The sequence below is a fragment of the Protopterus annectens genome, chromosome 7.part1 (genome assembly GCF_019279795.1).
Source record: "Protopterus annectens isolate FY-2018-M chromosome 7.part1, PAN1.0, whole genome shotgun sequence".
In the NCBI taxonomy this organism is placed as follows: Eukaryota; Metazoa; Chordata; order Ceratodontiformes; family Protopteridae; genus Protopterus; species Protopterus annectens.
In genome coordinates, this window is record NC_056740.1 from 347,154,963 (window position 1) to 347,182,069 (window position 27,107).

The window sequence follows — 27,107 nt, forward strand, 5'->3', positions numbered from 1 at the left end:
GGACTGGGAAGAAAGACTGCATAAGCAATTCACAAAGAAACAATGAGGGATATATTTAGGACTTCCACATATGCAACAAAGTTTAGAGAATCTAGACTCTCTGCTTGGAAGTATTTACATATGTATTTTTATATCTCAAGTAAAGTTATCCTCCGGTAGACAGCAAATGTTGGAGGGTGTGATGGGGAAGAAGAGGTAGCTGAGAACATATTTTCCGAGTCTGTAAATGAGCTTACAAACTTTAAAGATTCCCGGCAGACTGCTCCGTTACAGCTACTGAGTGAGCAGACTAGTATAACTAAAGAAATTATTTTTTGAGCTACAATACAAAATCAAATTGCCTAGACACAGTAAAGCCTTGCCGAGTCAAATTATGATGGCTGCCAAAAAAAACAATTACTACAAAATGGAAATCAAAGTCTAAACCAGTAGTGAATATAGAACAGAGACAAAAGAACTGGGATTGGGATCTGTAGAAATGGTAGGAGCAAATTACATGGAAAAAAATGGGAATTGTGTGAATACAGGCAGAGGAGGAACAATGTTTAAAAGAAAGCAGGATTTGAATGAGCTATGTAATGTTGGACAATGAATGAACAGATCGTGGTTGCAAATATTATACGCAACAATTATATTAATATGGCATAAATTCATGCTTATTTAATCATATATACGGGTTCCAGCACCTAGGCAGCGAGTCATTTCCCTGTGGTATATTTGTCTGGGGACACATGGCTGAAGTGACATTCAGCTGCAGAGAAATATGTTGTTGCATCTTTCGGCTTTTCCCGGTTAGGGGTCGCCACAGCGGAACTCCGGTCTGCTAATGATCGGCAGTAGATTTTTACGTACTGAGTTGCCAGCCCTCATTCATGCATGTCTCCACAGAGAAGACGCTTTAGCTGAGAATCGAACAAGACAATGTCTTACTGTGAGGCGACAATGTTACCGCAGCACCGCTGCAGAGAAATATATCTGCAAATTCCCTGTGGGCAAAGAGAAGCACACACTGCCATGCTCACAGTTTTAAAAACCAAATGCACGGAGGCAGAAAAAGTAATGAGTGTTGTTCTCAGTGTACAGTACATGCTTATGCAACTACAACATGTCTAAGTGTGCTACAGCACGCAGGAAATCCTGCAGGCTACTGTAGTCATATTTATGCTCCAGTATGCGTTTTAGGTAATTGTTCCCTAGCTACTGCGAAGGGGGTAGTGGTCCAAATTATAAAGGCACTGTCCATTGTGCACTGCATTTTTACTGCCACTGACATGCCCTCTGGCCAACCTGCTGCTAATGCCTGCCGTCTCATGTTCCCTTGGGGAACATGGACATTGTTTTCCCCCCTGTGCATTTGGTTATTGAAGTTGTGGGCATGGCAACATATTCTTCTTTGCCCACAGGGAATTTGCAAACAGCCATATTTCTCTGCAGCTGTCACTTCAGTCATATATCCCCAGACAAATATACCACAGGGAAATATACCACAGGGAAATGTCTTTCTGCCTAGGCGCCTGAACCCCATACAGACATATACACACACAAAGAAAATACGGTTCTGTTGGCATTTATCCAAAATCCAGAACTATAAACTGAACGAGGACCTAAAAAATTTACTCCATTATCACTTTCAAATGCAGACCAAAAGAGATTCTTCTTGTTCCTCAAACAAACGTACTTACACTTTTTCCAGCACAATTCCTTTAGCATGGGAAGCACCCCCAAAAGGGTTGGCCTTCAGAGCAGTACCCAAATGGGCCTTCTTATACTGTTTGTCATGCCACTTTTGTTCACGACGGTGGCTACGCAGCTTTCTGGCTGTGCGAAGACCACGGCACTTGCCTAAGGATGGATACAAGAAAAACATGTCTGAATACACATTCACTTTAAATGCTCCAAGATGTGTGGCATGTCAAAGAGAACAGTATAGTGCATGTAGAAAAAAGTCACCAGTGCTGGCTAATAACTAGGAAATGTTTGATGTGTACCCTTGCAAGCAATATAAAGCATGTCTACTTTAATCTTAACCAGGAAACTACATAATATGCGTAGTCCACTGCTTACCTTGTGCTCTAAACAGCAGTTCCTATATGATAAGATGATGAAGCCACCCCCAACAGGGCACCTACCAGTCAAAAAACTAGAATGGCAGTAAAAATCCTCAACTTGCGAGGACCATTTCATACGCATTACAGAAATAGTTCCAATTTGTGTCCATAAGCTGTACCCTTAAAACAGAAAAAACTCACACTAGCTACTTAAGCATATTCTGAATCTAAACAGGTTCCAATTTTTGACTAAATCACAACTTCAAGATTGTACGGTCACAGCCTCATCTGTGAGGATACCAAGAGAGAGTGGTAAAAACTTCTAGAAAGTAACTCCCTTGTCAGCAAATGGGTTTAATCATGTTATTAAGACACACACGTGTAAGAGAATGATTTATAATGAAAATTAACCACAACATACCACAGCATCAACACAGAATACTACAAAATCTATTTATTAATAACCATTCAAAAAGATGAGCAAAGATACTCCACCAATCACACATACACAAACTGCAAAGAACTAATCCCACCTAATCTTGAGGAGATATAAACAAAGATTGTACAGGCTTCAGATACATTTCCAAGCCTTGTAAGTGTGGCAGCAAGTATGGCGCCTGCATAAAAAAATCAAAACAAATTTGCTATTCACAGCAGTCCTTTAGGTGGAACATTCCCTAAAATTTTAAAATACTGCAAAATTCTTCCAAGGGCCAATACTAAGACCTCCCACACACAAACTCAAAAGTCAAGATTGTGTCAAGAAAAAGAAAGCTCCAGAAATGACATTTTCTGGGGGGAATTATGCCTTACCATAACGTTCCATCGGTGTTGTAGATTGTAGATCTTTACTCATTCATTACTGATAGGACTTTGGAACAGACATGGCTGTTTCCAAGCTAAGACCTATCCATAATGCTCCTCTCAGTCTCTTCAGATAGAGTTTGCCCACCCACCTCTATATTACAGAGATAAGAGACATAGGAGGAGGCTCTGTGAGCAAATACCTTAACCAGGAAGTAGATGGAAGGCTAAGGTAAGACATAACTTCTTTATCTGATGTTGTAAATCTTTATTCATTCCTTACCGATAGGACTGAGTCCCCAGCTACTGGAGTCCTGGGTGGCCCCAAGGAAGGATATCCCTGAGCACCATAGAACCAAAAGATGCACGTCCCCTGGAGGCCAAATCCAATTTGCAACGAGTGATAAAAGTATGAGGTCTTGCCCAAGTGGCTGCTGTGCAGACATCATCCATGGAGGCTCTAGAATGAAAAGCCAGAAAGTAGCCATCGATCTAGTGAAATGAGCCTTTACCATGGAAGGCAAGGACAGTTTATTCTGATGGTAGATGAAGGTAATGACGTTTCTAAGCCAGGAGGATACATCATTTTGGAGACAGGTTTACCCAATCTGGGTCCCACAAAGATCACAAACAACTGATCTATTTTTCTGAAAGATTTAGTTCTGTCCAAATAAAAAGAAAGCTGCCTCTGTTTGAATGCTGAGGGAAAAACAACAGCAAGTCAACAGATTGGTTAATTGAAAATACAGAAATGACCTTGAGCAAGAAGGAAGGGTCAGTACGTAGGGACACTATCCCTGTAGAAACAAGTAAGGTTCCTTGATACTAAAGGCCTGCAACTCAGATACTCTTTGGTGAGGTAAGTGCTACTAGAAGTAGAGTCTTCCAAGATGAACATTTTATATCACATGAATTAGCGGTTTGAAAGGAGGGGTTGTTACCGACCAAGTACCAAAAGTCCCAAGTTTCTATGGGGGGCTTGACAGGAGGTTTAACATGTAATACTCCTTTCCAGAAAGTTTTGCACAGATGGTGTGACATAACAGAAGAATTACCGACTCCATTATGAAAATTTGCGATAGCTGCTAAGTGTACAGTAATTGTCGATACTGAAGCTCCTGCATGTAGAAAAGTAGTGTAGTCAGGTACTATACGATCTTCTGAATAGGCACAGAGAAAGGGTCTGTCGATCTTGCCCATGTAGAGAACATATAGCCCACTTACCAGAATAAAAATTTCCTGGTGGAAAGTTTGTGTGAAGCCAGAAGAATCTCATGGACATGAGATGAAATATCAGGCAGCCTGGCCATCAACAGAAGTGCAGAAACCAATCTGCAAGCTTGAGGCTGTGGAGATTGGGGTGAGGGTGAGACAGCAGACCTTGGGATTGATCCAAGATCCACAGGTTGTGAATCAGATGAGGCCATAGGAAACCAGACTGGACGGGTCCAATAAGGGGCAATAAAGATCACTTTGCTTCTCAACCTTTGAGCTTTCTGGAGGAATTTCAGGATGAGGGGAAAGACATACAGTAGACTTGGGGGCCAATCGTGTGTTAAGGTATCCATCAGTGATTCCCCCGGGTGGGGGGGGGGGGGTCAGGGAAAAGTAGCTTCTGCATTTGTTGTTTAGGGAGGGGGAACAGCAAGGCCTGCCCCAACAGCAGAAGATCCGATCCACTATTACAGGACTGAGGGACCACTCGTGAGGCATCAGGATGTTCCTGCTCAGATTGTCTGCAACACGGTTGGAACTCCTGGGAATGCGAGTTGCTATAAAGAAAGCGGTTGGAAGCTAATCGCCCAGTACCTAATCCTCATTACTTCCTGACACAGGGGGCAGGACCTGGGTTCCACCTTGTTTGTTTATATACCAGACAACTGACAGGTTGGCAGACTGAATTGCAATGGTCCCGGAAGGGAGAGATGTATGGAACGCTTGCAACATGAAGAACTGCCCTCAATTCCAGGGCATGTGTAAATTGGCCTCCGTGGGGGACCAGGTCCCTTGGACCATCTTTCCCTGGAAATGCCACCGCCCCCCCCAACAGGGAAGTGTCTGTGGTCACAGTGTCCCTGGACTGGGGGAGACAGAACAGTAGACAAAGATTTGATTCTGGCTTCATCCACCATAGTACTTCTTTCTTGCAAAGGTTTGTAAGCCTATCGTGGTAGAGTGTGTGGGTTAAGCTTGACCATTGTGATGAAAGGAGCCACTGTAACAGACTCATGTGCAACCTCGCTGGTGGTACTAGGGTAATGGCTGCTGCCAGAGAGCCCAGTAGTTATAGTACAAGGCATGCTGGTACAAGAGTATGTGGAAGAAGAACTTGGATCTGGTTTCTTATTTTTGAAAGCCTGCAAGGAGGAAGGGAAGCTTGACGGTATGTTGTGTTGAAGATCGCTCCAATAAATTCCAGTGTCTTTGTTGGGGACATCTGTGATTTGTCCTTGTTGATCGTAAGCCCCAAGCAGATAGCAAGGCCTTGAGTGTAAGAGGCTGTGGATGAGAAGACTCCTGGTCGTGGCGGTAAGGAGCCAATCTAGATATGGAAACATCTGGAATCATTGTAGTCAAAGATGAGCTACTACAACTGCCATACATTTGGTGAACGGGGCTGTCGAGAGGCCAAATGATAGTACCCTGAACGGGTAGTTATTGGCTCCCAGCCAAAGCGGAGAAATCTCCAGCAGCGGGGGACATTTTTGTGTGGTAAAATGCATCCTGGAGATCTATGGAGCACATCCAGTTGTCCTTCCCTAAAAAAGGAAAATGTACTGTACCGTGACCATCTGGAATTTTTGAGGTTTTATAAATTTGTTAAATAGGCTGAGATCCAGGATTGGTCTCCAGTCCCCTGTCTTTTTTGGCACTGAAAAGAGCCTCAAGTAAAACCCGGATCCTCTCTGGTCTGGTGGGACTGGCTGGATGACTCTTTCTTAGCAGCTTTTCTATTTCTAACACTGCTACTTCCCTCTGACTGGGTGGATCAGGGATATGTCTGACAAGTCTAGGGGTAAGATCGAATGGGATATGGTAGCCCCTGGATATTATTCTCTGCACCCATACATCTGCAGTAATAAGTTGCCAGGCTGGGAGGGGCATAGAAAAATTACACCAGACTGCTTCCAGAGGAAAGCAACTGGGCCACTGCTCAGGGGCACTGGTAGGGTCGGCTGGAGAAGGAATCTCTACCGCCCTGGTTACACAGACCCCTTCTGTCCCGAAAGGGCCCCCTCTGCCCCGGGGGGATTGCTCACCACAAGTGTCACAAAAAGATCCTTAGGACTTTTTGAACCACAATTTTCCTCCCCTCTGGTTCCTGTAATAGGACCTCTGGGGGGTGGGGTGGAAAAATGTAAGCAGACAACAGACAAGGTCTTTCAGTATTTTTCACGTTGTGAAAGTGTGCCTCGCACTTTGGGACCAGAGTGTGAAAATTTGTAGACAGTTGTGCTGAAGGAAGATTTAAAGGGGTCTGCAAAATCAAAACGCACCCAGGCATGACGTCTATGACTATGCCTGATGCGGCTGCTCGAGCCACCCCCTCGGTGGTGTGAGATACCAATCGCATCAAGAAGTTAGAGATTGACTCTAGGGTAGCTAGCTACAAGGCAACAGTGTCACACGTCACTGGGCAGTACCCCCAAAAAAGGAGGTGGGCATTTCAGAAATTAGGTCTCTTTGGAGGCGAGTGAAGTGATAGTTCAGTCAGCGACTGAATGGCAAAAGTCGGTAGGTCTGCCTCAAAGTTTGTCCATGGCACGAGACTCCCTGTTCGGGGGGGATGAACCATCTTCTGCCAGTTCCCTCTTGGTAGCTGAAGCCACGACCATGGAATCAACTGTTAACTGCTTGGACCAAATTGGGATGGTCTTTGGGGGTGGATAAAATGTTGTCCGGCCTCCAGGGAACAGGTTCTATGTTGTCCAGGGCCTTCCAGGGACTCTGCACAATCAGCTTTACAAGCTCATCTCTCCACAATCAGCTTTACAAGCTCATCCACAGGTGGGGTCAACCGGGAAGTAGATGGCTGAGCACAGAATGCCTGCAAGAACACAGATTCCTCTGAAGTGTCAGAGAACTTCCAATCTTCCCGCTGCTTGAAGATTTCGAGAAGGTCTCCAAATGCGATGTCTTTTGGGGGAGACCGTGGGGACCCTTCCCCCTCATCACAATCAGTGTCCTCGGGGGAATCAAGGTGCTTACTCTTGTACCATTTCTTCCGGAGGGACTCCCCAGTGGGATCTTCTGAGGACAACTCCAGAGAAAGAGTTCCCCTGCAAGGGAAGGTCTTATGGCTCCCGTGCCCGGAATCCTAGAGTAGGGGGTTGGACAGCTGCATGCTAGAGGAGGGTTCTGCTGTCGATACCATTGGTGCTGACGGCAAGTCGGTGGGAGGCAAGAACCCATCACCTGGAAAGCAGGTCCGCCCGAGGAGGGATGAGAGCTCGGAGCAGAGAAGGACAACACTGGAACCGGGGTCACACCCCACCCTGAGGAGCCCGCCTCCAGGTGAGGAGCTCCAAGAGGACTGGTAGCTGTCGGAGCTGCGGACAGACTGTGCCAGAGAAAAAACAGGCACCGGACTAGGACCCATGGTGCCGACAGCCCAAACACTGCTCCGAGAGAGCACAAGTTCCAACGCAGCTGATGCATCAAGGATAGTCTGTGCCAACCGGGAAACTCCGCAGTCGGAGCAGAAACAGTATGCACGGGGGTGGTCATCAGTACAGAGATCTCCAGAGCCTGGGAGGAGATGTACTGGTAGAGTATGCTGCACAGGGTTCCGTTCCAAAGGGGACGGAAGGTCTAGCCGGGGTGGGCAATCCCTTAGCTGCCAGAAGCTGGTCCACAACCTGCACTACATCTCGTTCGGAAAGGCTCCTGGTGGATCAATAGGAGGCTGCTGAAGGAGAGTCAGGTCTTTCAAGGGGACTAAATTGTTGCCCCGAAAAAGGGTCGCAAGTTGGAAAGTATCTGGTTCTTGGAAGGTGTTCAACCTTTGGAACCGACGGGGTCAGTCGGTGGAGTGGAATAAGCTATTGGCACCATGGCAAAGGATGGTGCCGAAGCAGGTATGGTTGTGAAAGCTGGTGTTAGAACGAAGGACGGCACCGAAGAGGATGCTGCCAAAGCTGGAACCGTAATAGGAGTCAACATCAGAGACGGCACTGAGGGAGAGAGAGCCTGGTGCCGAGATTGTATGCAGACTCTGTTCTGTAACGGACGGAGATGTAGGAACCAAGTGACTCCACTTCTTTGTGCTTTTTGGTCTTGGGAGGTGGTGAGACCTCAGTCCCAGAGTGAACCTCTGAAAAAGGCATTTTCAATAAACCTTTCAAAAATCAGATTTGCGCTCTACTACAGTGTGATTATTGAAACTTGAGCAGATGTCACAAGAAGCATTTATATGGTCCACACTCAAACATACCAAGCATGACCGTCCGAGTTGGGCATCTTACACCCACACTTATCGCACTGTTTAAACCCCAATTTAGCTTTTTATGACAATGTATGCAGACACACAAAAAACACATCAAGAAAGGAAACAAGTGAAGAGAGAAGTATTTGTTTTTTGTAATATAAAAATATAGGAAAAAGAAGGAGTATCCACAATGATATCTAGAAGTACCACAAGTGGTAAAAGAAGGGCCTACCAAAGGTAGGAGTGAGGGACAGTACCAACAATGGCAGAAGGATAACTACCAAAGGTAGAGGGTAGGAAGTAGAAGATGTTTACAGGCGAGAGGAGAAATTAGCAAGACTGACTGAAAAGGGTAAAGTTTGAGAAACTACACAAACTTTACACTTAACTTTGAGAGAAAAAAGCTTGGCACATCTAACGAGGAATGTGGCAAACGAGATCTGGAGAGACAGATTTTGCCTGGCACAAGCTTGGGAACAGTGTGTCGGAACCAAAGTCCTATCAGTAAGGATGTGGTAAGCACTAGGTAGCCTATCCTCCACGGGAAGAGCAAGTTTTGGCCCAGAAATTTTAGTCTAGTCCAGGTACAGATTTGCTGTATCCAAGACTCTAAGCTTCTGAGCCCCCCAAGCCTTTCTGTGTTGGAGGAAAGCCTTCTAGCTTATCAGTGGGAGTGCCTATATACCACAAGAGGAGTGATTCTTGGCCCAGAAACTGTAGTTTGACCATTTGGGCAGTTTGTCCATCTTTCAACTTTCTGGTTTAAAAGACATCTGTGCTTGTTTCCCCAGCTTTCCTGTAACTAACCTACTGGGAAGCACTAGAAAGTCTTAAAATGATACAAGCCTTCTAGCTTAGAGAGACTTTGGTGTGATTATCAGTTTTCTGTATTTTATTGCTGTACTTAACTGCCGATTTTCCAGAGTTTATTGTGATTTAAAAGCTTGTTTTTTTTTTCCACATATTGTACTTAAGACTGCCTGCACTTAAATTAAACAAAAAACTAAAGTGTGATCGTTTGCAGTTATTTAAAGCTGTTTTAAGTGTATTTTTTTTTACTGTTTTTGCCTTATCTTTTCCAAAAAATTCCTCGTTTCCCACCTTTCTAAGCTAGTATAATCCAGTTTTCAGGCTAGTGCTGAATTCAGTGCTGTGTTACATGTTAGTTGCCCATACCTTACTTGGATAGAAGGAAGTCTCTCTGTTTACCTGTGAGAGAGGGGAGCTTTGAGCAGCCTCTCTCTGTCCCTGGAGGAGTGGTTCCAGCCCAGAAATTGGTAGTTTATTCCCATTTTGGGCTAATTTCTCTCTTTCATGTCCCTGCTATAAAAACAATGTTTATGCGGTTTTGCAAGCCAGGCAGCTCCAGTTAGCTAGGGTTAAATTATTCCTGGCTCCACTAAGTCTCCTGTTCAGTTTTTCCCTTGAAACTAGTCTCTCAACCTAAGCACTTAAAAAGCATCCTACAGTCCAGCACTTGCTCAGACCTAATAGCAAGCACTAATATACCCAGACACTTGATTGCCCAGCAGGGCAAGGCTCTTTCTTCACCTCTCACCAACCAAGCGACTAAGCAGCTCACCCTACTATTCAGGCATGACCTAAGGGCAATTTCAGGTGTACCCTCCAGTCTAGCTGGTGAATCTGGGTATTCTGAGGCAATGTTACAACTGCCTCATGTACAGACAACCCTCTCCTCCTACCACAAAACACTAACAAGCGAAAGATGCAATTATACAGCCAAACTGGAGGCTAAGCTCTCTCCACCAAAGACTGGAACAGACAGTCAAGAGGAGAATGTTAATACTTGCACCACACCTCCAGCCACACAGACCTACTAAACCAGCACGGGCAAACAATACACAAAATCATACTCTGAGGCTCAAAATAAAAGCCTGCAAAAGCATCAGAGACCTCCAAAGCAGACACCCAAACAAACTGCACCTCCCATCACAAACCAGACAACACAAACACAAAATCAGTGTGCTGCACAATCACAGCCTTTAAGGTGAAACAACATACCTAACACACTAGTAATAAATGACTCTACAGTCAGGCATACGGACGTCCCACTCACTAGGCTAGATAAGAAGAAGGTTACTGTTGGCTGCCTGTCGGCAGCCAGAATCCACCGCATAAACACAAGCACTCAGGTCACTCCAGAAAAAGTACAAATAAGACTGTCATTGTTCATGTTGGTGTGAATGACATGAGACGTACCTCCCTGGACTACATGAAGAGAGACATGGAAGAGCTCTCTGAGCATGTAGCAAAGGCGGGTATGACCCTGACCACCATCCTGTCCTCACCAAGAATGATACTTCAGTATAAAGAATTTCAACAATTGGCCAAGCTTCTGGTGTCATTCAAAGGGGATCCAGTGTCTGTCAGCCTGGGACGACATGCTCGACAAGCCGCGTTGCTTTGCAAGAGACAGCTTGCACCTGTCACCCCTATGCTTTCGAATACTGGCCAAGGCTCTTGCTGCCTCCATAGTGCCTTTTTTAGGCAAGGCTCAAAAGTCAAACCCACCTCCATAAACAGCACAATTAACAAAAAACTGAGGGTTATGCTGCTCTCCAGGAGTTTAAATCTCAAAATGCACACGCTCTAAGCACTACTCAGTATGGAGAACCTTGACATCTGTGCAGTAACTGAAACCTGGTTCAAGGCTCCAGAGAGCAGCCCAGCACTACCGGGCTACAACTCATACCACACGTTTCGGCCATAGAACAGACTGAAACACAAAAGGAGGGGGTGCATCCATACTCAAGGATACCTACACCTCCAGGTTAGTGGTGCAGCATGATACCTCTGAGATCATCCACGTGCAACTAACATCGGGCAAGTCTGCAATGCAAATTGTGGCCTGCTACAGATCACCCTCCATGACCCAGGACCACAACTCAGCCTTTCTAGATACACTGGAAATCATGAAGGTCCTACTGAACACCCTGATATTGGGCGATAATTACCCTACCATTAACTGGTAAAACTACTCTAGTACAAACTCCCAGGCCCAGCGCTTCCTGGAATTAATCAACTCAAACGTCCTGGATCAGCTGGTAATCTCCCCTACCAGAGGTGAAAACATATTGGACATGGTCATCACCAACATGGGCGCCAGGTATTCCACACTGGAGGTTAACCAGTCACTGGTTAGATCAGAGCATATACTAATCACTCTGGATGTCCACACCCCACCACCACCCCCAACTAAGGAAACCACAGTAAAAAACTTTTCTAAAGCAAACTTCACCTTACTTAAAAAAGACAGAGATGGTAGGTTTCACAGCCCCCACACTAAAGGATAATACTGCCCAAGATGCAGAAACCTTTACAAATGCACTCATTGAGCTACAAGGATGCATGGATTGTGCCATCCCTAGCAAAACCAAGACTCACTCCTCTAAGAGAAGGAAACCAGTCTGGGTGACCCCCACCATAAACAGGCTATAGGATATCAGTAAGAAACTAAACTCCCACATAAAATCATCCAAGGCCAACTTCAAAAGAAACAGCCAAGGATTCAAAAAAGATAACATAGCTAAAGAAGGCTTTGGGTTAAGAATCTAAGTGGCAACTCGCAGATATGCACTGAGCTAGTGCAAAATAGCACAAAATATACTGAACCTGCTGATATTGCCAACATCCTGGCAGATAGATTCAGTGCAAACTTCACCCCCCTCTCACCCCCAAAAGGGCCCACAATACCCAAGTGTAGTGTCCCGGAAATCACAGACGCACAGGTGAAAACAGCCCTTTCAAAAGCCAAAAAAACACAGCGTCAATGGGGCTAGATGGTGTCCCAGACTGAGTCTTGCTACGGGCCCATAGAATGGCTCCCAGCAACGGTTATTCCACTCCACAAAGGAGGGGCTACAACTGACCCTGGTAACCAACCCCCCCATAAGCCTGACTAGCCTGGTCTGCAAGGCTATGGAGCGCATCATGGAACTTGTTAACAAAGACATTGGGAACCTCCAAACACTTGACCCGACCCAGTTCAGCTTTGTTAAGGGCAGATCATGCCTACTAAACCTTGTTGACTTTGTTGAGAGTCACCAAGACCAGAGACGAGGGAAAGGTGGTGCACACAGCCTATCTTGACCTCGCCAAGGCTTTCGACATCATTCCCCACTCTGGTACTACAGAAAAACTCCAATGAAGAAAACAGCACGTTGGAGAAAAGTAACTTTATCAAAACAGCAAAGCTTTCGGGTAAAACCCTCTCTCAATACTGAAACAATTACATTCAAAACATCACTTGTTTTAAATAAGAGCCCACATCATGTGACCAAAACGCCAAATCAATACTATACCTATAAAATGTACATAAAAAAATATACATCTACATATCAAAGCTTAATACAATACAACTTAATAAATACACATTTCATAGTTTAATACGCTGTAACTTCATTAACACTCAATGCAAGTAGCCATGTACACAACATTAATCGTGTTACAATTTGCCATAACATTAAATCTGTAGTTTTAAATTAATAGTTCTAATAAAAACTGTTTTGTTGAAGTTTACTACAGAAAAACTCACCAGCCTGAACATAAACCTCTACGTCACGAGATGGGTTGCCAAATGGCTTACAGACAGAACTCACATGGTAAGAATAGCAGGCTCCAGGTCCGACTCTAAACCAGTCACAAGCGGTGCCCCGCAAGGCTCAGTCCTGGGACCCCTACTGTTCAGCATATACTTCTCAGAAGTACAGGCAAACACAGGAGGACTATGGCTAACCAAGTTCGCCGATGACTACAAACTGGGAGCCATAACAGGCTCTCCGGCTAACATGGACATCCTCCAAAAGGGCCTTACTCAGATGGACACATGGTGTCAAAGTCATGGCCTCAAGCTAAATGCCAAGAAGTACATAGTCATGCCGTTTGGGAAAAACAAGACGCCCACGAATTACCACATAGGTGGCAGCACCCTTAATGCAGAAGAGGCAATAAGAGATCTGGGGACCCAGGTAGATAGCAATCTCTCCTTTGACAATCATATTGCCAAAGTAGTTAGTAAGTCCTTCTATGTGGCAATCTCTCCTTTGACAATCATATTGCCAAAGTAGTTAGTAAGTCCTTCTATGTGGCCCATCTAAATTACTAAATGGTTTGCATCTAGAAATAAAGAGGTTATAGTGCCCCTCTACTAGTCACTCATCATACCCATCATAGAGTATAATGCCCCATTTGGGATGCACCTCACAAGACACTTCCCAACAGCTGGAAAGACCACAAATGTACCTCACAAAGAGGATTACTGGCCTCAAACATACATCCTATGTAGCCCAGCTGAAAAACTCCGGCTGCACTCAGTGGCATATCCCTTACTCAGAGATGATCTCTGCCTGACTTACAAAGCCACGTCCAACTCAGAATGGATGAACATGCTACGCCTAAAGAAATTCAAGTCACTGCAAGCCACGTGCTCTAGTGAGCTAAACCTCACCACAACAACAAACAGAACATGCTGGAGGAATAGATTCCTGTCACAGAGACTCCCCATGCTTTGGAACAAAATTCCTAACCGCATTAGGCAGAGCCCCTCACTAACACTCCAAGAGAAACCTGGACGAGTAGATCGGCAACAGAAAATACACCCGTGATCACTTCATTGGCTCTGCTTGACAGAGGCTCAGTTAATTAAATCAACAGGGCAGCGAAAGCAGGCTCTCCGGCTAGGCTTATAAATGCCCTCGGGCAGATAGCCTAGTACCTACCAATGAACCTATGATCATCAGATTACATGCTGCCAGAAGCAGCTGTCATTAACACCGCACATCACCTGGTAATAAACCAAAAAATCCTTATTCACAGCTCCATTTTACTTTGATTCGAGACAAGCAGAGTTTGAAAACTCTGTAGCCCTTCTCATTCCGACCCACGCAGACTAATTTCTTTGAACTGATCCAATACATACAAACATTTTGCAGCCGAGTCATTATCTACAAAAATCCACATTTGCCGTTCACCTTTCATACAGTCTTCCTGACTGCTTGTGTGGGCAGGGACCAATTAATACTACTGCTAAATGGGCTCAGTAGCAGTTACTAGCAAAACACCTTCATCCATGACCACCATCCAGTAGGCAGTAGAGAAAGAATTTAAACTTTAGCTGCTGACATCAAGAACCAATGTTCTCCTCAAAGTCCCACAAATTCCAAATTAATTCAAACAGCCAAAGTTAGTTAAGCCAGAGTTTTACAGGACTGCATTCCAAGCAGACCACTAAAATACAGCCAGTCGAACCTGATAAACAGTACTACTTTTTTGCCAAAGTAACAAGGTCTACCATGGAATATAACTGAAGTTTAACATTACAGTTTACAAACACACACCACAAGCTCCTAAGGTGCAGCTGTTAGCACTCCCAAAATAAGTTTTAATGAGCATATTTTCCCCAAGCATTTAAAAGCCCTGAAGGTGGTCACCTTCCCCACAGTGCAAAACAGGCACTAAACCAAATACAAACAAGGGATGACACTTTGCAAAACCATAAAAACAGCAAATGTCTGCACTACCATAACCTAACAAATGTGCAGAGCTATTTATGGTCCACTATTCTGCAACCTCAAACAAGATAACTTTCTCTAAACCCTCCCGTTGAGATTCACACAGTTCTTGCTTTCCCTCATTGAGCCCACTTCGAGTTTAACAGAAGACTACTCACTCGCCATGCAAGCACCAATCTACTACCACTTAGGCACATTAGACGGCAGTAATATCACACTTCAAACATGAAAGTTAATTTCTGTTTAGAAATACTTAATTTAATAGAAACCAGAAACATTACATTGTAAGCCTTTAATCAAACTTTTACAGTACAAATAAATGAAGCATGATTCTCAAGCTCCCTCCCAGAAGTGAGCTTCATGGTGCTAGTCAGCACTCTGAATAGAAAATAATGTAACCCAACCAAGTAATTTAACTAAACTAACAAGAAAATATCTGCAGAAATTCCCACACACTACACAATGCTAAGTAACATTTTCTTAATTATTTCACTTCTATCAGTCGATAAGGCAATGGGGGGAATCACATACATCCACTAAGGACACAAACATCCTTAACCTGGTCCGCACAGACAAGACTGAACATTGCACTCTCCGTAGTGTAATGTCCACATAAGTCAGGTCATACCAAAAAGCCATCTCCCTTGAAGTAACAGCAAAACTAAAGCCAGGGACACTGGCTAACCAGGGAATTTTTAGGAATTATTCTAAGGCAAACATCTAAATTTCAAGCCCCTGCCCCAAACCCTGAGAACACTGTTGCTTATGTGGATCGAATGCAGGATCAACTAAAAAAGTAACTGCCCAGGTAGAATCACTACAGAAACAGAATGAACAAATAGAATAGCAAAAATTAGGGGATACAATGCACAGCAAAGCAAAAAAAATTCCTCAATCTAAAGAAGCAAAAATGGGTTTAAAAGGGCAACACATTATATTCAACTGTAAATGGTACAACCTATATGGAAGCCAGAAGATGGAACAAAGCTCCCAGCCAACAAATTAAGCTCTAATTTTACCTCCCTCTCACCACCAGATGCCTCTCAGGAAAGGCTCGCACCAATAACCACCCCAAATATCACTAGAGGAGCAAGCAATCGAGACTCTCCAAGGCCAAGAACACTGCACTGATGGGTCTCGATAATATCCCAAGATAACTCCTTACCAGCAAGAAACATGAACCATTGGGACCACTAGAATCTTAGCCTCAAAGCAGGCTTTGTTCCAAACAAACAGTTAACCAATGCATACAGGCAGGCCATCTACAGACCTAGGGAATAAGCGACCTACAAGCCTAATTGGAGAAAATTATGGATATCTGGAATGACATCACAAAACTGCAAACATTGGACTCAGTTTGGGTTTGTTGAGAGCAAATCTTGCCTACTTAACCCAAAACAAGAAGCCAGTAAAATAGTGGACAAGGATAAAATGGTGAATGTTACCTAGCTCATCCTAGCCAAGGCATTTTACACAAACACTCGCCCATTCTAGAAGAGCTTATTAAACTAGGTATAAACGTCTATATCACCCAATGGATAGCTAGCTGGCTTATTAAACTATATTCTAAAATTTGTGTCCTATCGCCACAAAAAAGGAAGATTACTAGTGGGGTGCATTAGTGCTGGTGCTGCTCCTGTTAGCATGTAGTTAGAGGTCAAAGCCAAAGGTCCGCGGACTGACCAAGTTCACAGATTATTGCAAATCAGATGCAGTCACCCCAAGACAAAAATATCATCCAACAAGGCCTGACACAGAACAACTGGTGCCAGAGACATGGTCTAAGACCCAATGCCAAAAAGTGCACCACAGCATATTTCATAAGGACATTCACCACCAACAAACTACATGGACAACACACCACTAACAGTCAGAAATTAGGGAACACATGCAGACAGTAAATTTAACCATCACGTCTACTGTACTGAGGAAATCATACAGTGTTACACAATTTATAAGCAGAAATACGACACCTAGATCCAAACATATCATTCCAGTTCTGCTTTACTCTGCTCTTATAAGGCCTAAGGCAAATTATGAAGTACAATGTCCCATTAGGTACATACCTAGCCAGGCACATACCTGAACTACAGCGACCACACCATTCCTCATAAAAAGAGCACATGGTGTGGAAAATAAGTCCTATGCAAGCTTCCTCAAATTCCTACAGAATGCAGAGAAACAACTTATGTCTGGCCTAATCCAACCCTAATTGCACAACTCTAAAACAAACAGCATCAGGAACACCAATCTTGGAACCTAAACTTTGTCAGCAACATAAAATGGACATGCTGGGGAACAGGTATGTGAAATACAGCCCCCACCAAACCATCCATATGAAGCAGAGTTCATCCATGCACTTATTCAAGCAAAACTTACCTATGGCTCCTAGATTGCTAGCAGAGAGGGAAAGCTTGTAAGTACGTGACCACCCATGCCCAAGTATATATACCACCCACAAAAAGATTGGAAACAATGCCTATCAAATTTTATTGGAAGCGTGGCTAGGCTTAAAAAGACCCATTAAATCAATAACCATGTATTTATGTACAAGTCTCAGAATTACTAGTTGTATTACAGATTTTGATTTCTTTAGAATTACTCTCTCAAAACACTAATATGGCACTCCTGAAATAAGGCTGGGAAAATCAGACAAAATGAAGGCACAGTTGTTGCACAGAAAAGAAGAAGCTACAAATACAAAACTCCAAGATGAAAATGTAAATGGACAACAAAGTGTAAATTATACACAGAAGCACATACAATTATTTAAACAATCTTTGAAGGAATCTAGAGATTACTAGCCTAGGACGTCGGTACGTACAATTGTGAGTTTTGGGAAATGACTAAAAGGATAACAGTCATCAACCTAGCATTATGGACAGCTGGACTACCCTTGTTTTTCTTGCCAACATTGTTGACTTGGTCTCTTGAGGCAGCGCAACAATTGCCTCATGTACACAAACAATCCTCTATTAACACAGTCTGTACTACACTGCGTTAATAGAAGATTGTTTGTGTACATGAGGCAAAAGATGTACTTACACCACCAATCTAGAATCTAAGCTCTGTCACTCATGGGTGTCCCGCTCCCCACCATGTTGGACAAGGAGAAAGTCACAGGCATCTAAGTGCCAGGATTCACCAAATCACACATGCACTCTGTTCTCTCAGCAACAAGTACCGTTATCGCCGTCATAGTTCACATTGATGACCCGAGACACACCTCACGGGACTATACAGAGAGAAACATGGTCAAGCTCTCCAAGTATGTGCCCCAGGCTGGTATGTTCCTAGCCTTGCGCACGATACCACAGTATATACAAAAACTGATAAATAACTGGCTTAGTTTTTGGTGTCATTTCAAGGGGATCCAGTTCCTGCCTGCCTGGGAAGCCACGGTCAACAAACCGCGCCACCTTGCACCCCTAGGCTTTCGGCTGCTGGCCTCCCTCAGTGTCTTTTTTAGGCAAGGCTCCAAACATTACAGACATGAAATTAACTAATCAGAACAAAATAATGGTTATGCTGCTAAATGCTAGAAGCTTAAACCAAAAACTGCAGTCCCTGGAATCACTTCTATCACTAGAAAATGGAGTTGTCTGTGCAGTCACAGAAACCTGGTTAAAGGCCTTGGAGAGTACCTAGTGCTGCAAAGCTACAATGCAATGCCTTCCACACCTTTAAACTGCAAAATGAGTGTGTGAAAAACAAAGGAGGCGGTGTTTCAAACTATATTAGAGATAAATTCACCTCACGTCTAGTTAGACTAGACAACTCCATGGAGTTACTCCAGCTCATGGTGGGTAAGACCCCCCCCATTAAAGTCCTAGCCAGTTAAAGATCCCCCTCCATGGGTCACGACACCCACAAAGCCTACTACCACACTGAAGGCAATCCAAATTTTACCAAACACACTGGTTATGGGGAACTTCAACTATCCCACCATCACCTGGGGAACCTACTCCAGCCCAAACTCACTAGCACAAAAGATCCTTGACTTTGTGAATTCAAATACCCTGGAGCAAACTGTCCATATACCAACAAGAGGAAAAAACATTCTAGATCTGGTACTCACCAACATATCAAACAGGTGCACTGCTGCAACTGTTGGATGCTCATTACTTAAAAAAAAAACTGAGCACAAATCAGTCACCTTTGAACTGACACCAACACACGCAGAGTGAAATTGGACTAATGCAAACTACACCCTCCTAGGTAAAAATGCATTCCAAGCTGAAAGTCCAAAGCTTATATTAAAGCCTGTACAATCACTTGCATAAGTGTATAAAACATGGCTGTACCAGAAAGCATCAAAGCCAGAGTCCCAAGTAAAATCAAGCTGCCATGGTGGACTTCAACAAACTCACAAGGACCCAACAATGGAAAAGCACCCTCCCCTCAGCCTTAATAGGCAAATAAGACAACTTGTCAAATAGTCCAAGAGATCTTTTGAGATAAACCTAGTAAGTACTGCCAAGGATAACCACAAGGCCTTTTACAGCTATATACGCAACCTAAAGGGTAGGACCCAAGCATTTCCAGAACTGACGGCCAACAGTATCAAACACACTGACCCCACAGAGACCTTGAACCTGCTAATAAGATAGGGGAATAAGGGAGTGAAATGTGTGCCAAACCCAATTTACAATACCCCCCTTACATATCTGAAGGCCAGGTCTTCAAAGTCCTGTCCAAGGCAAAGAACACAGCCTCTATGGACCAGATGACATCCCAGTCTTTCTAAACAGGCTAAAACATGATCACCACCAAACCAAGTGCCCCTTTCAACTATAGCCTAACCACAGGCTTTGTTCCTGTGGAATGAAGAACAGCTACAGTTATCCTCCCCCCCCCCCCCCAGAAAGGTGGCCTAGCAACACACCCAGGGAATTACAGACCCATAAGCCTGACCAGCCTCATCTGTAAGGCTATGGAATGTATCACTATGAATCTTAAAGACATAGGTGACCTCCAGACATTAGATCCTACCCAATCTGGCTTTGTGAAGGGGAGATCCTGCCTATTAAATCTGGTGGGCTTCTTTGAGTGCGTGAGCAAGGCCACTGATGAGTGCAAATCTGGGCAAACAACATACCTCGACTAAGCACAGACGTTCAACACAATCCCATACTCAGGCATTACCAATAAACTTAGCAAACTGACTGTAAAACCCTGTTGTAAAATGGGTTGCCAGCTGGCTCACAAACCAGACACACTATCAAAGTGGGCGACTCCACATTAACCAGCAGACCTATTGCCAGCAGGGTACAACAGAGGTCAGTGCTGCGGCTGACCAGGTTTGCAGATGACTGCATCCTCAAAAGATGTCAAGTGTACTCCAGGACGACGACTGGTGTTATTAGTCACTGTCTCAAACTGAATTCAAAGAAATGAATCATAATTCCCTTTGGCACAAACAATGCCCCTTTACATTATCCTTTAAGTGCCCATGAAGTGATAAGGGACCAGAGATCACAGGTTGACCACGACCTTAACTTTGACCATCACATGTCTGCCATTACAAGGAAAGCTTTCTATGTAGTTCACTCGATTAAAGATATTGCCTTGAGAGCAATAACCCCCATACACTCGGCACTTATGCAGCCCATAATTGAGTACAACGCCCATTCGGGATGTACCACAGTAAGCACCTACAGCAATTAGAGATACCTCAGAGATTTATAACATATCAAGTACCTTACATAGACCGACCAACATCCCTGTCACTATACTCTGTTGTACAGACTTCTTAGGGGAGACTTATGCCTGGCCTACAGAGCAACCCAAGACCCAAACCGAATAAACTTACTGCACATCTGTAAGTCAAATGGGTCTAGGGCCACCAAGGACTGTGACTTAAATTGGCCATGCTGGGAGGGACAGACTGGGCGAAATTGAAGTGCATTAACCCACCACTGAGTTTGCGCAGGAATAGGCATTCCTGCCGTGATTGACATGCCGGAGGGTGGAGATTAACTACGGCAATGTGCCGTGATTGACACGCAATGCAAATGTAACGGTAAATCGTGTCATGTAACAGAGCATTTAATAAGCACAATAATGACATGCTTAACAGTCCCTTTCCATTCAAACAATATAATGTTTAACAGGCACTACATAAAGGTGGTGAATCGAGTAATTATGGCCTTTCCAGTCAAATGTTCCACAAGCATCTTGACAACCAAATGCTGTTATGAAAAGAAACATTCAAAACTAAATTGAGATATTGTGGTTAACACAGCTCTTTAAATATTTATTAATGTCTTCATATATTATACCTTTGTAAAGAAGTTTATTTTTTTAATAACTGAACTAAACCTGTACAAAGATCCATTGTCACTTATTAAAACACTCACTATTTGAAAACATTATATTCATTATTCAGGGAGGAGGAAGTGCTCCTCTTTCTGCATCCTTGCTATGAATTTAAAACCCAGTGGAAGGTATAACACTGAACCTGGCATCTCTAAAATGTGGAACATTGACTCTTATATGAAATAAATGAGGGGGGAAGAGTATGGAGCCTTCAATAATAACTTCAATCAGGCAGCTCACGGCACCGCTACAGATTTTTTTAAAGATTGAAAAAAAGGAACGTTACTTGTAATGAGGTGGCGTTGTCGCCTCACAGTAAGACGCTGTCTGGTTCAATTCGCAGAGCATCTCCTGTGTGGCGATATGCGTGAATGGGCGTACCTTCATTGAAGGTTGTGCGTCAGGACTGATAACTCTGCACGTAAAAATCAACTACCAATCATTAGCGGACCGGTGTTCAGCTGTGGCGACCCCTAACCGGGAAACGCTAAAAGACACAAAAACTTGTATTGAGGTACACACCCACGGTAGTGGTGCTGCGGTAGCGTTGTCGCGTCCGATTCTCAGGTAGAGCGTCTTCTGTGTGAAGGCATGCATGAATGGGCGTGCCTTCATTGAAGGTTATGCGTCAGGGCTGGTAACTCGGCAAGTAAAAACCCACTAACAAATATTAGCAGACCGGAGTTCCGCTGTGGTGACCCCCAAAAGCCGAAAGACACAACAACTTGTAAATGAGGTACACCTGAGTGGTATGCATACCTGTCAACTTTCCCCATTTAAAAGGACGTCTTGATTTTTGACTCAAGATTTCAGCTACCTCTTAATCCATGCTAAAACTGGTAACATATGGAAAAAAAGTGATTACTTACTCTTAATAAATAATGACAATAATTAGAGTTACTTACTTCTTTCTCTTCAGAAAATGAAAATGTATATTACCATTTTACATTCTTTAATTGTGTCAAGGTCTTGCATTAATAGCACTAATATTTTAAAATGTCTGATTGCCCGTGATTATTAATGGATGTTTCTCTGATTTTGTTGAGATTTGTACCCGATTCAGTCGAGTGCTATGTTGTTATAAAACAATGTTATAATATTCAGGGCTAAGAGACTGAAGTAGTGATATAGCGCAAAAAATATTTAAACTACTTTATTAATGGCGAAATATAGGTCTAAATTAAAGAGACCGAAGTAGATAAAAATATTAACTACTTCATTAATGGCGAAATATAGGTCTACATTACGAAATATAGGTCTACATTACCTTGTGTTTTGGTGGCATCTTTCACTCAAACTGTGGGCGGTGCAGTCAAAATGGTCACAGGCGGGTTTGGGCAGGGCTTGCTACTGCACATCTGATGGGTCAATTCACTTCAATTTCGCCCTCCGCTGGGAGGAAGGAGATTAACAACTGCAATGTGCCGTGATTGACACGCAATCCTAATGTAACGGTAAATCAGTGTCATGTAGCAGAAAGTAGAATTAAAAGCACAAACACATGCTAATAATGACAAGTTTAACAGACACTACATAAAGGTGTTGCATCAAGTAATTAGTCCCTTTCCATTCAAATAATATAATGGAAAACAGGCACTACATACTGTACAAACAGTACTTGCCTTTGTACTTTTACCTCGATTAACTTCACGAAATAAAAACATTATTTGATTTCATATCAATAGCATCTGCGTACATTTTCTTTATAATCTGTCTAATCTTTTTGTGCAATTACCTTGTGTTTTGGTGGCATTCACATTGCATATAATTACGGTTATACGTATAATGTTTTCTGTATTTTCTTTATAATTTTGCTAATCTGTTTATAGGTCTATATTACCTCGTGTTTTGGTGGCATCTTTCAAACAGTGGGCGGTGCAGTCAAAATGGTCACAGGCGGGGTTTGGGCGTGGCTTACTACTGCACATCTGGAGGGTTAATACACTTAATTTCGCCACAGATTGATATCCCAGTGACTGCCACGTCTTTGGAACGGGCTACCAATTCATGTGAAAGGGCACTTCCATGACACTGTCCAATAAGAACCTGGATGAGTCGATGGGGCAACGTAAATTCTTACAAAGCATAGTGCCCACAACCCTCCTGGAGATAGGCATCACTAAACGCAATCGTGGTTACTGACTAGTACCTCTATAATATTACATTAGATTGAAATGGCTAGGCTTAAAATGACCCCTGCGTTGAAATGGACAGCCTAGTATCTCCTATGATAGCATAGACTAGACAGTACTCAAACGTCAGAAACTAACAGCATGCATCGAAGCAAATTTCATACAAAACACCTGGAGATTATTAATCAATTCACAGCACTCCTACTCTTTGATCATTAGCTTTGGGTAATGACTGAAAATGTTTGTTTCAAAAAGCTGGGCTCAAAGTGTGGCAAAATGAAGTTAGAAAACAGAAAGCGGGTAAGCCTGTAAAAACGTAGCAAAATAAAATCAACAGGGGTGAAGTGGGGTATGGTGTAACTGAAACGATAAATACTAAAAAGTGGCCCCAACCCTACTACAAACGTTAATAATACATAGCACCTAGTAGTATCACACATGGGGACTCGCAGAACAATATTCGGTTATCTAACAGTGTAGTACCTCGCGGGCAGTACTGCGCAGGTTAGGGCATGTCCATAATGATTGGCATGTCAGTGCACATTTGAGTGACAGCGAGTGGTCCTCATTTCCCATTATGCCTCAAAAAGGTATATTTGTACACAATTCTGTTAGAAGCTATATTAAAATGCTTTCGCAATATTACAGCTAATCCTGCGAGGTACACTGTTAGATAACCACATTTGGGTGACAGCGAGTTAAGATTTTAATCTGAAAAGCGTTGTGTTTTAATGCTGATAGTCGGTCCGGTGTTGTATAAGCTTTTTTGGTACTTTTCCGTTAACGGGGCAGCAGGCGTTATGTGCGGCTGATGTCAAGTCAGTGCCGTTTATAGTACTGCATTGCTTTTTTTTTTTGTTTGAAAGCAGCTCAATGTCTGATACAGAAAGTCTTGCATCTGCTTGTCTTTCAAGACCTAGTAATATGGAAAACAGAACAATTTATTTATTTTATTTATTTTACATTTGTTGACCGGGCTAGTCTAGCTGGAAATATTTCCATTTTCAGTAGAGGCCCGGGGAGAAAAGCTCCGGCATTAATAATTAGATCATAACTTGAAATACAAATACAAAACAAGAATGGTACTCATAGTTGAAACATAGTAAATGAAAGTTGTTCAAATAAAAATATACAAGAATCAATAATAAAAATAGTGATAAAAAGTTATAGAAATCATAAAGAAGGTGAGATGAATTATTTATACTAATAAAAGTGACATAGCGTTATTATGGACTAGATTGTGCTAACAATAAGCAGGATAGAAACTACCAAAATGTTTCATTGTGGTCACCAGTTCAGTTCATCATAGAAATTTGTGAGAAAAATTGGTAGGGTGAAGAAATAATATTAGCAGTGGGAAAGGTTAGTCAGATTTACTGCATGGACATAACCAGTGTGTTTTAAGCCTTTGTGAGGAAGGAAGAAAGTGGTGTTAGTTCCTTGGGAAGGAGGTTCCAGTCTTTTCCTACTGTGTTAGAAAACAGGGAATCTCCAGCCAAGTTGTTAGTTTTGGTTATGCTAACTAGAAGCTGGTTAGAAGAGCGTAGTGAGATTAGGTTTTTATAGGGGATTATGAGATTGGATAGTGTAGGAGTGCTATTAGGTTGATAAAATATCTTATGGGCCATGGTTAGTTGGGAGATTTTCAGAAGGTTTTGAAGTTCAAACCAGCCCAGCTGCTTTAGATTTAGACAGTGGTGAGTTCGAATGGGATTACCAGTGGCAAATCTGGCGATGCTGTTATAGGCATGCTCTAATTTGACAAGGTTATTTTTTTTGAGGTTAGTGTATATGGGAGAGGCATAAAGAAGAGTAGAAATTAGATGGGAATGAGCAAAATCAAGCAAGTGACCATTCACAAGGGAAGCCCCGCAAGAATATCAGCTGCAGACTATGCAGCATACAACTTTGTACAGTAAGCTACATTTCCACACATCACTAAGCACAAAATTCCACTATGAATCTGTTACCCAATTTCACTCCCAGGATCAGGCAAATTTTGTGGTCGATACTTTTTGAATGGAAGCGATCCTTCCACTTCCTGCTTATTTTTGCCTTCTGCCCCATTAACCGTTTTGCTGAAGTAACACTGCATGTTTGGATGTCTGTAGAAGTGCCACTGATTTGAGAGGGAATCAGTAACAGTCCAACAACAAAGGCAAAAGTAAAAGCCCAGTGCTGCAACAAACAGCACCGATTACTCTACTGATTTGTTTTATTACAAAATAAGAGTCAATGTTATTTTTAATACAAAACAATAGAAAATATTACATCAGCTGTATATATATATATTTTTTTTTAACATTTGTATCTTCTAATTTGTCCTGTTATCACCTTTTGTATTTTTAATTGGATGTATTATGACTTTGATATGTCTATTTTATGTCTTTTCCTGGAGCTTTTCTCCCTGGGCCTCTACTGAAAATGGACATATACCCAGCTAGACTAGCCCGATTAACAAATGTAAAATAAATAAATAAAATAAATAAGCTGTTGCTAATATCCACTACTGCGTTGAACTTCAAAGTTCGGAAAAGTACCGTTTTTTAATTGTCCTTACTAAATTCTGTTAGAAGCTATATTCAAATGCTTTTCAATATTACAGCTAATTACTATTAACGTTGCAATGTAAGTTGTGGGAGTTTAGGAGCAGGGTTTGCTACTGCGCATCCTGCGAGGTACTACACGGTTAGATAACCCAATATTCTACGCACGAGCCAAACATTTAACATAGCTAAAACTTAATTATATTAAAAATTCACATGCACAATATAATCACGAAAGATGATCGATAAAAGACAAATGGCAATTCCGTACTTGTTCAAATTATCTAGTACATGAAAACTAATGTTAATAGAGAAGTAATAGTAGCTTATCGTGCCACACCATAGTACACATTACGGAAACAGTTCCATCAACTCTATGCGGTTTACTACGGCACTTTATTTCGCGAGATAGTTATAAAAAATGACAATGGGTTGCATCAAGTGTTTTCCGATCACTAAAATAAGTAAAAGCATACAATGGTGTATAGAAAGATGTACAAATTAACAAGATCGCCAATCAGATGAATCAACAGCAACACAAAATTCACTACTTACCAAGTAAAGGAAATACTACACCCACACCATCATTAAGCACAAGCCAAAGCTACAATTACCAAAAATACTTTCTCAGGCAACAAAACTCCAGACAGCATGGCCTCATTCTAACGGCGAACATATTTACACTCCTCGTGAAAATGTGTACAAATGCCATCTAGGACCAATTCATCCCCGAAACCGAATGAACAATAAATAACTAAAACATAACGTACTTAAAAACACTTGATCTACAAAGAAACAATCAAAACACGTAAATTTAAAGTAATACATTTTCACCTACCCATCGTACGTGTCTATGAGTGACCAGGAAAAGAGAATGTACCTCACAATGCTTTGCGACAAAAAGGTCCTGTAAGGCCCAGCGTGCAAGCTGTTTAGTTTAATGCCTGTACGTAAAAGTGAAGTTGAATGTTTTGAAGTTAGATTTCTTATCCCTTCTCCTATATAAACTTTTTGTTAAACTTGTATAGCATTAATTTAAGGCAATAGCAACGATAGCTTTGTTTGATACTTATTTTTAATAGGTAGTATTCTGTCAGTTATTGCTTAACTATAGTTTGCTTGCTTGGTTGCTTAGCTGCTTTTGTTTAGTTTGAGTAGTTTTTATTGTGGTTTGAGGAAATCCTGAGTGAGGTGACTATACCATCCTCAGAGGAGGCAGCACCAGAAGCCAATGGTAGTTTTTTTTTTCCAGTTATGCAGTCATCAAACCTCTCAACTGTCCAGGTGTTCACAGAATGTCC

At 42.6% G+C, this 27,107-nt stretch overlaps 1 protein-coding gene across 1 annotated transcript in view; it reads right to left on the reverse strand.

Annotated features, from left to right (window-relative positions):
* The window catches only part of RPS23 (ribosomal protein S23), a 43,302-nt gene extending 16,581 nt beyond the window's left edge, over positions 1-26,721 (reverse strand). The window contains exons 1-2 of the mRNA XM_044078769.1: positions 26,645-26,721; positions 1,683-1,842 (exon numbers count right to left, since the gene is read on the reverse strand). Coding sequence (XP_043934704.1) covers positions 1,683-1,842; positions 26,645-26,648 — 164 coding nt within the window. The 5' untranslated portion in view covers positions 26,649-26,721. The remainder of the gene's footprint in view (positions 1-1,682; positions 1,843-26,644) is intronic.
* Positions 26,722-27,107: the final 386 nt, after the last annotated feature.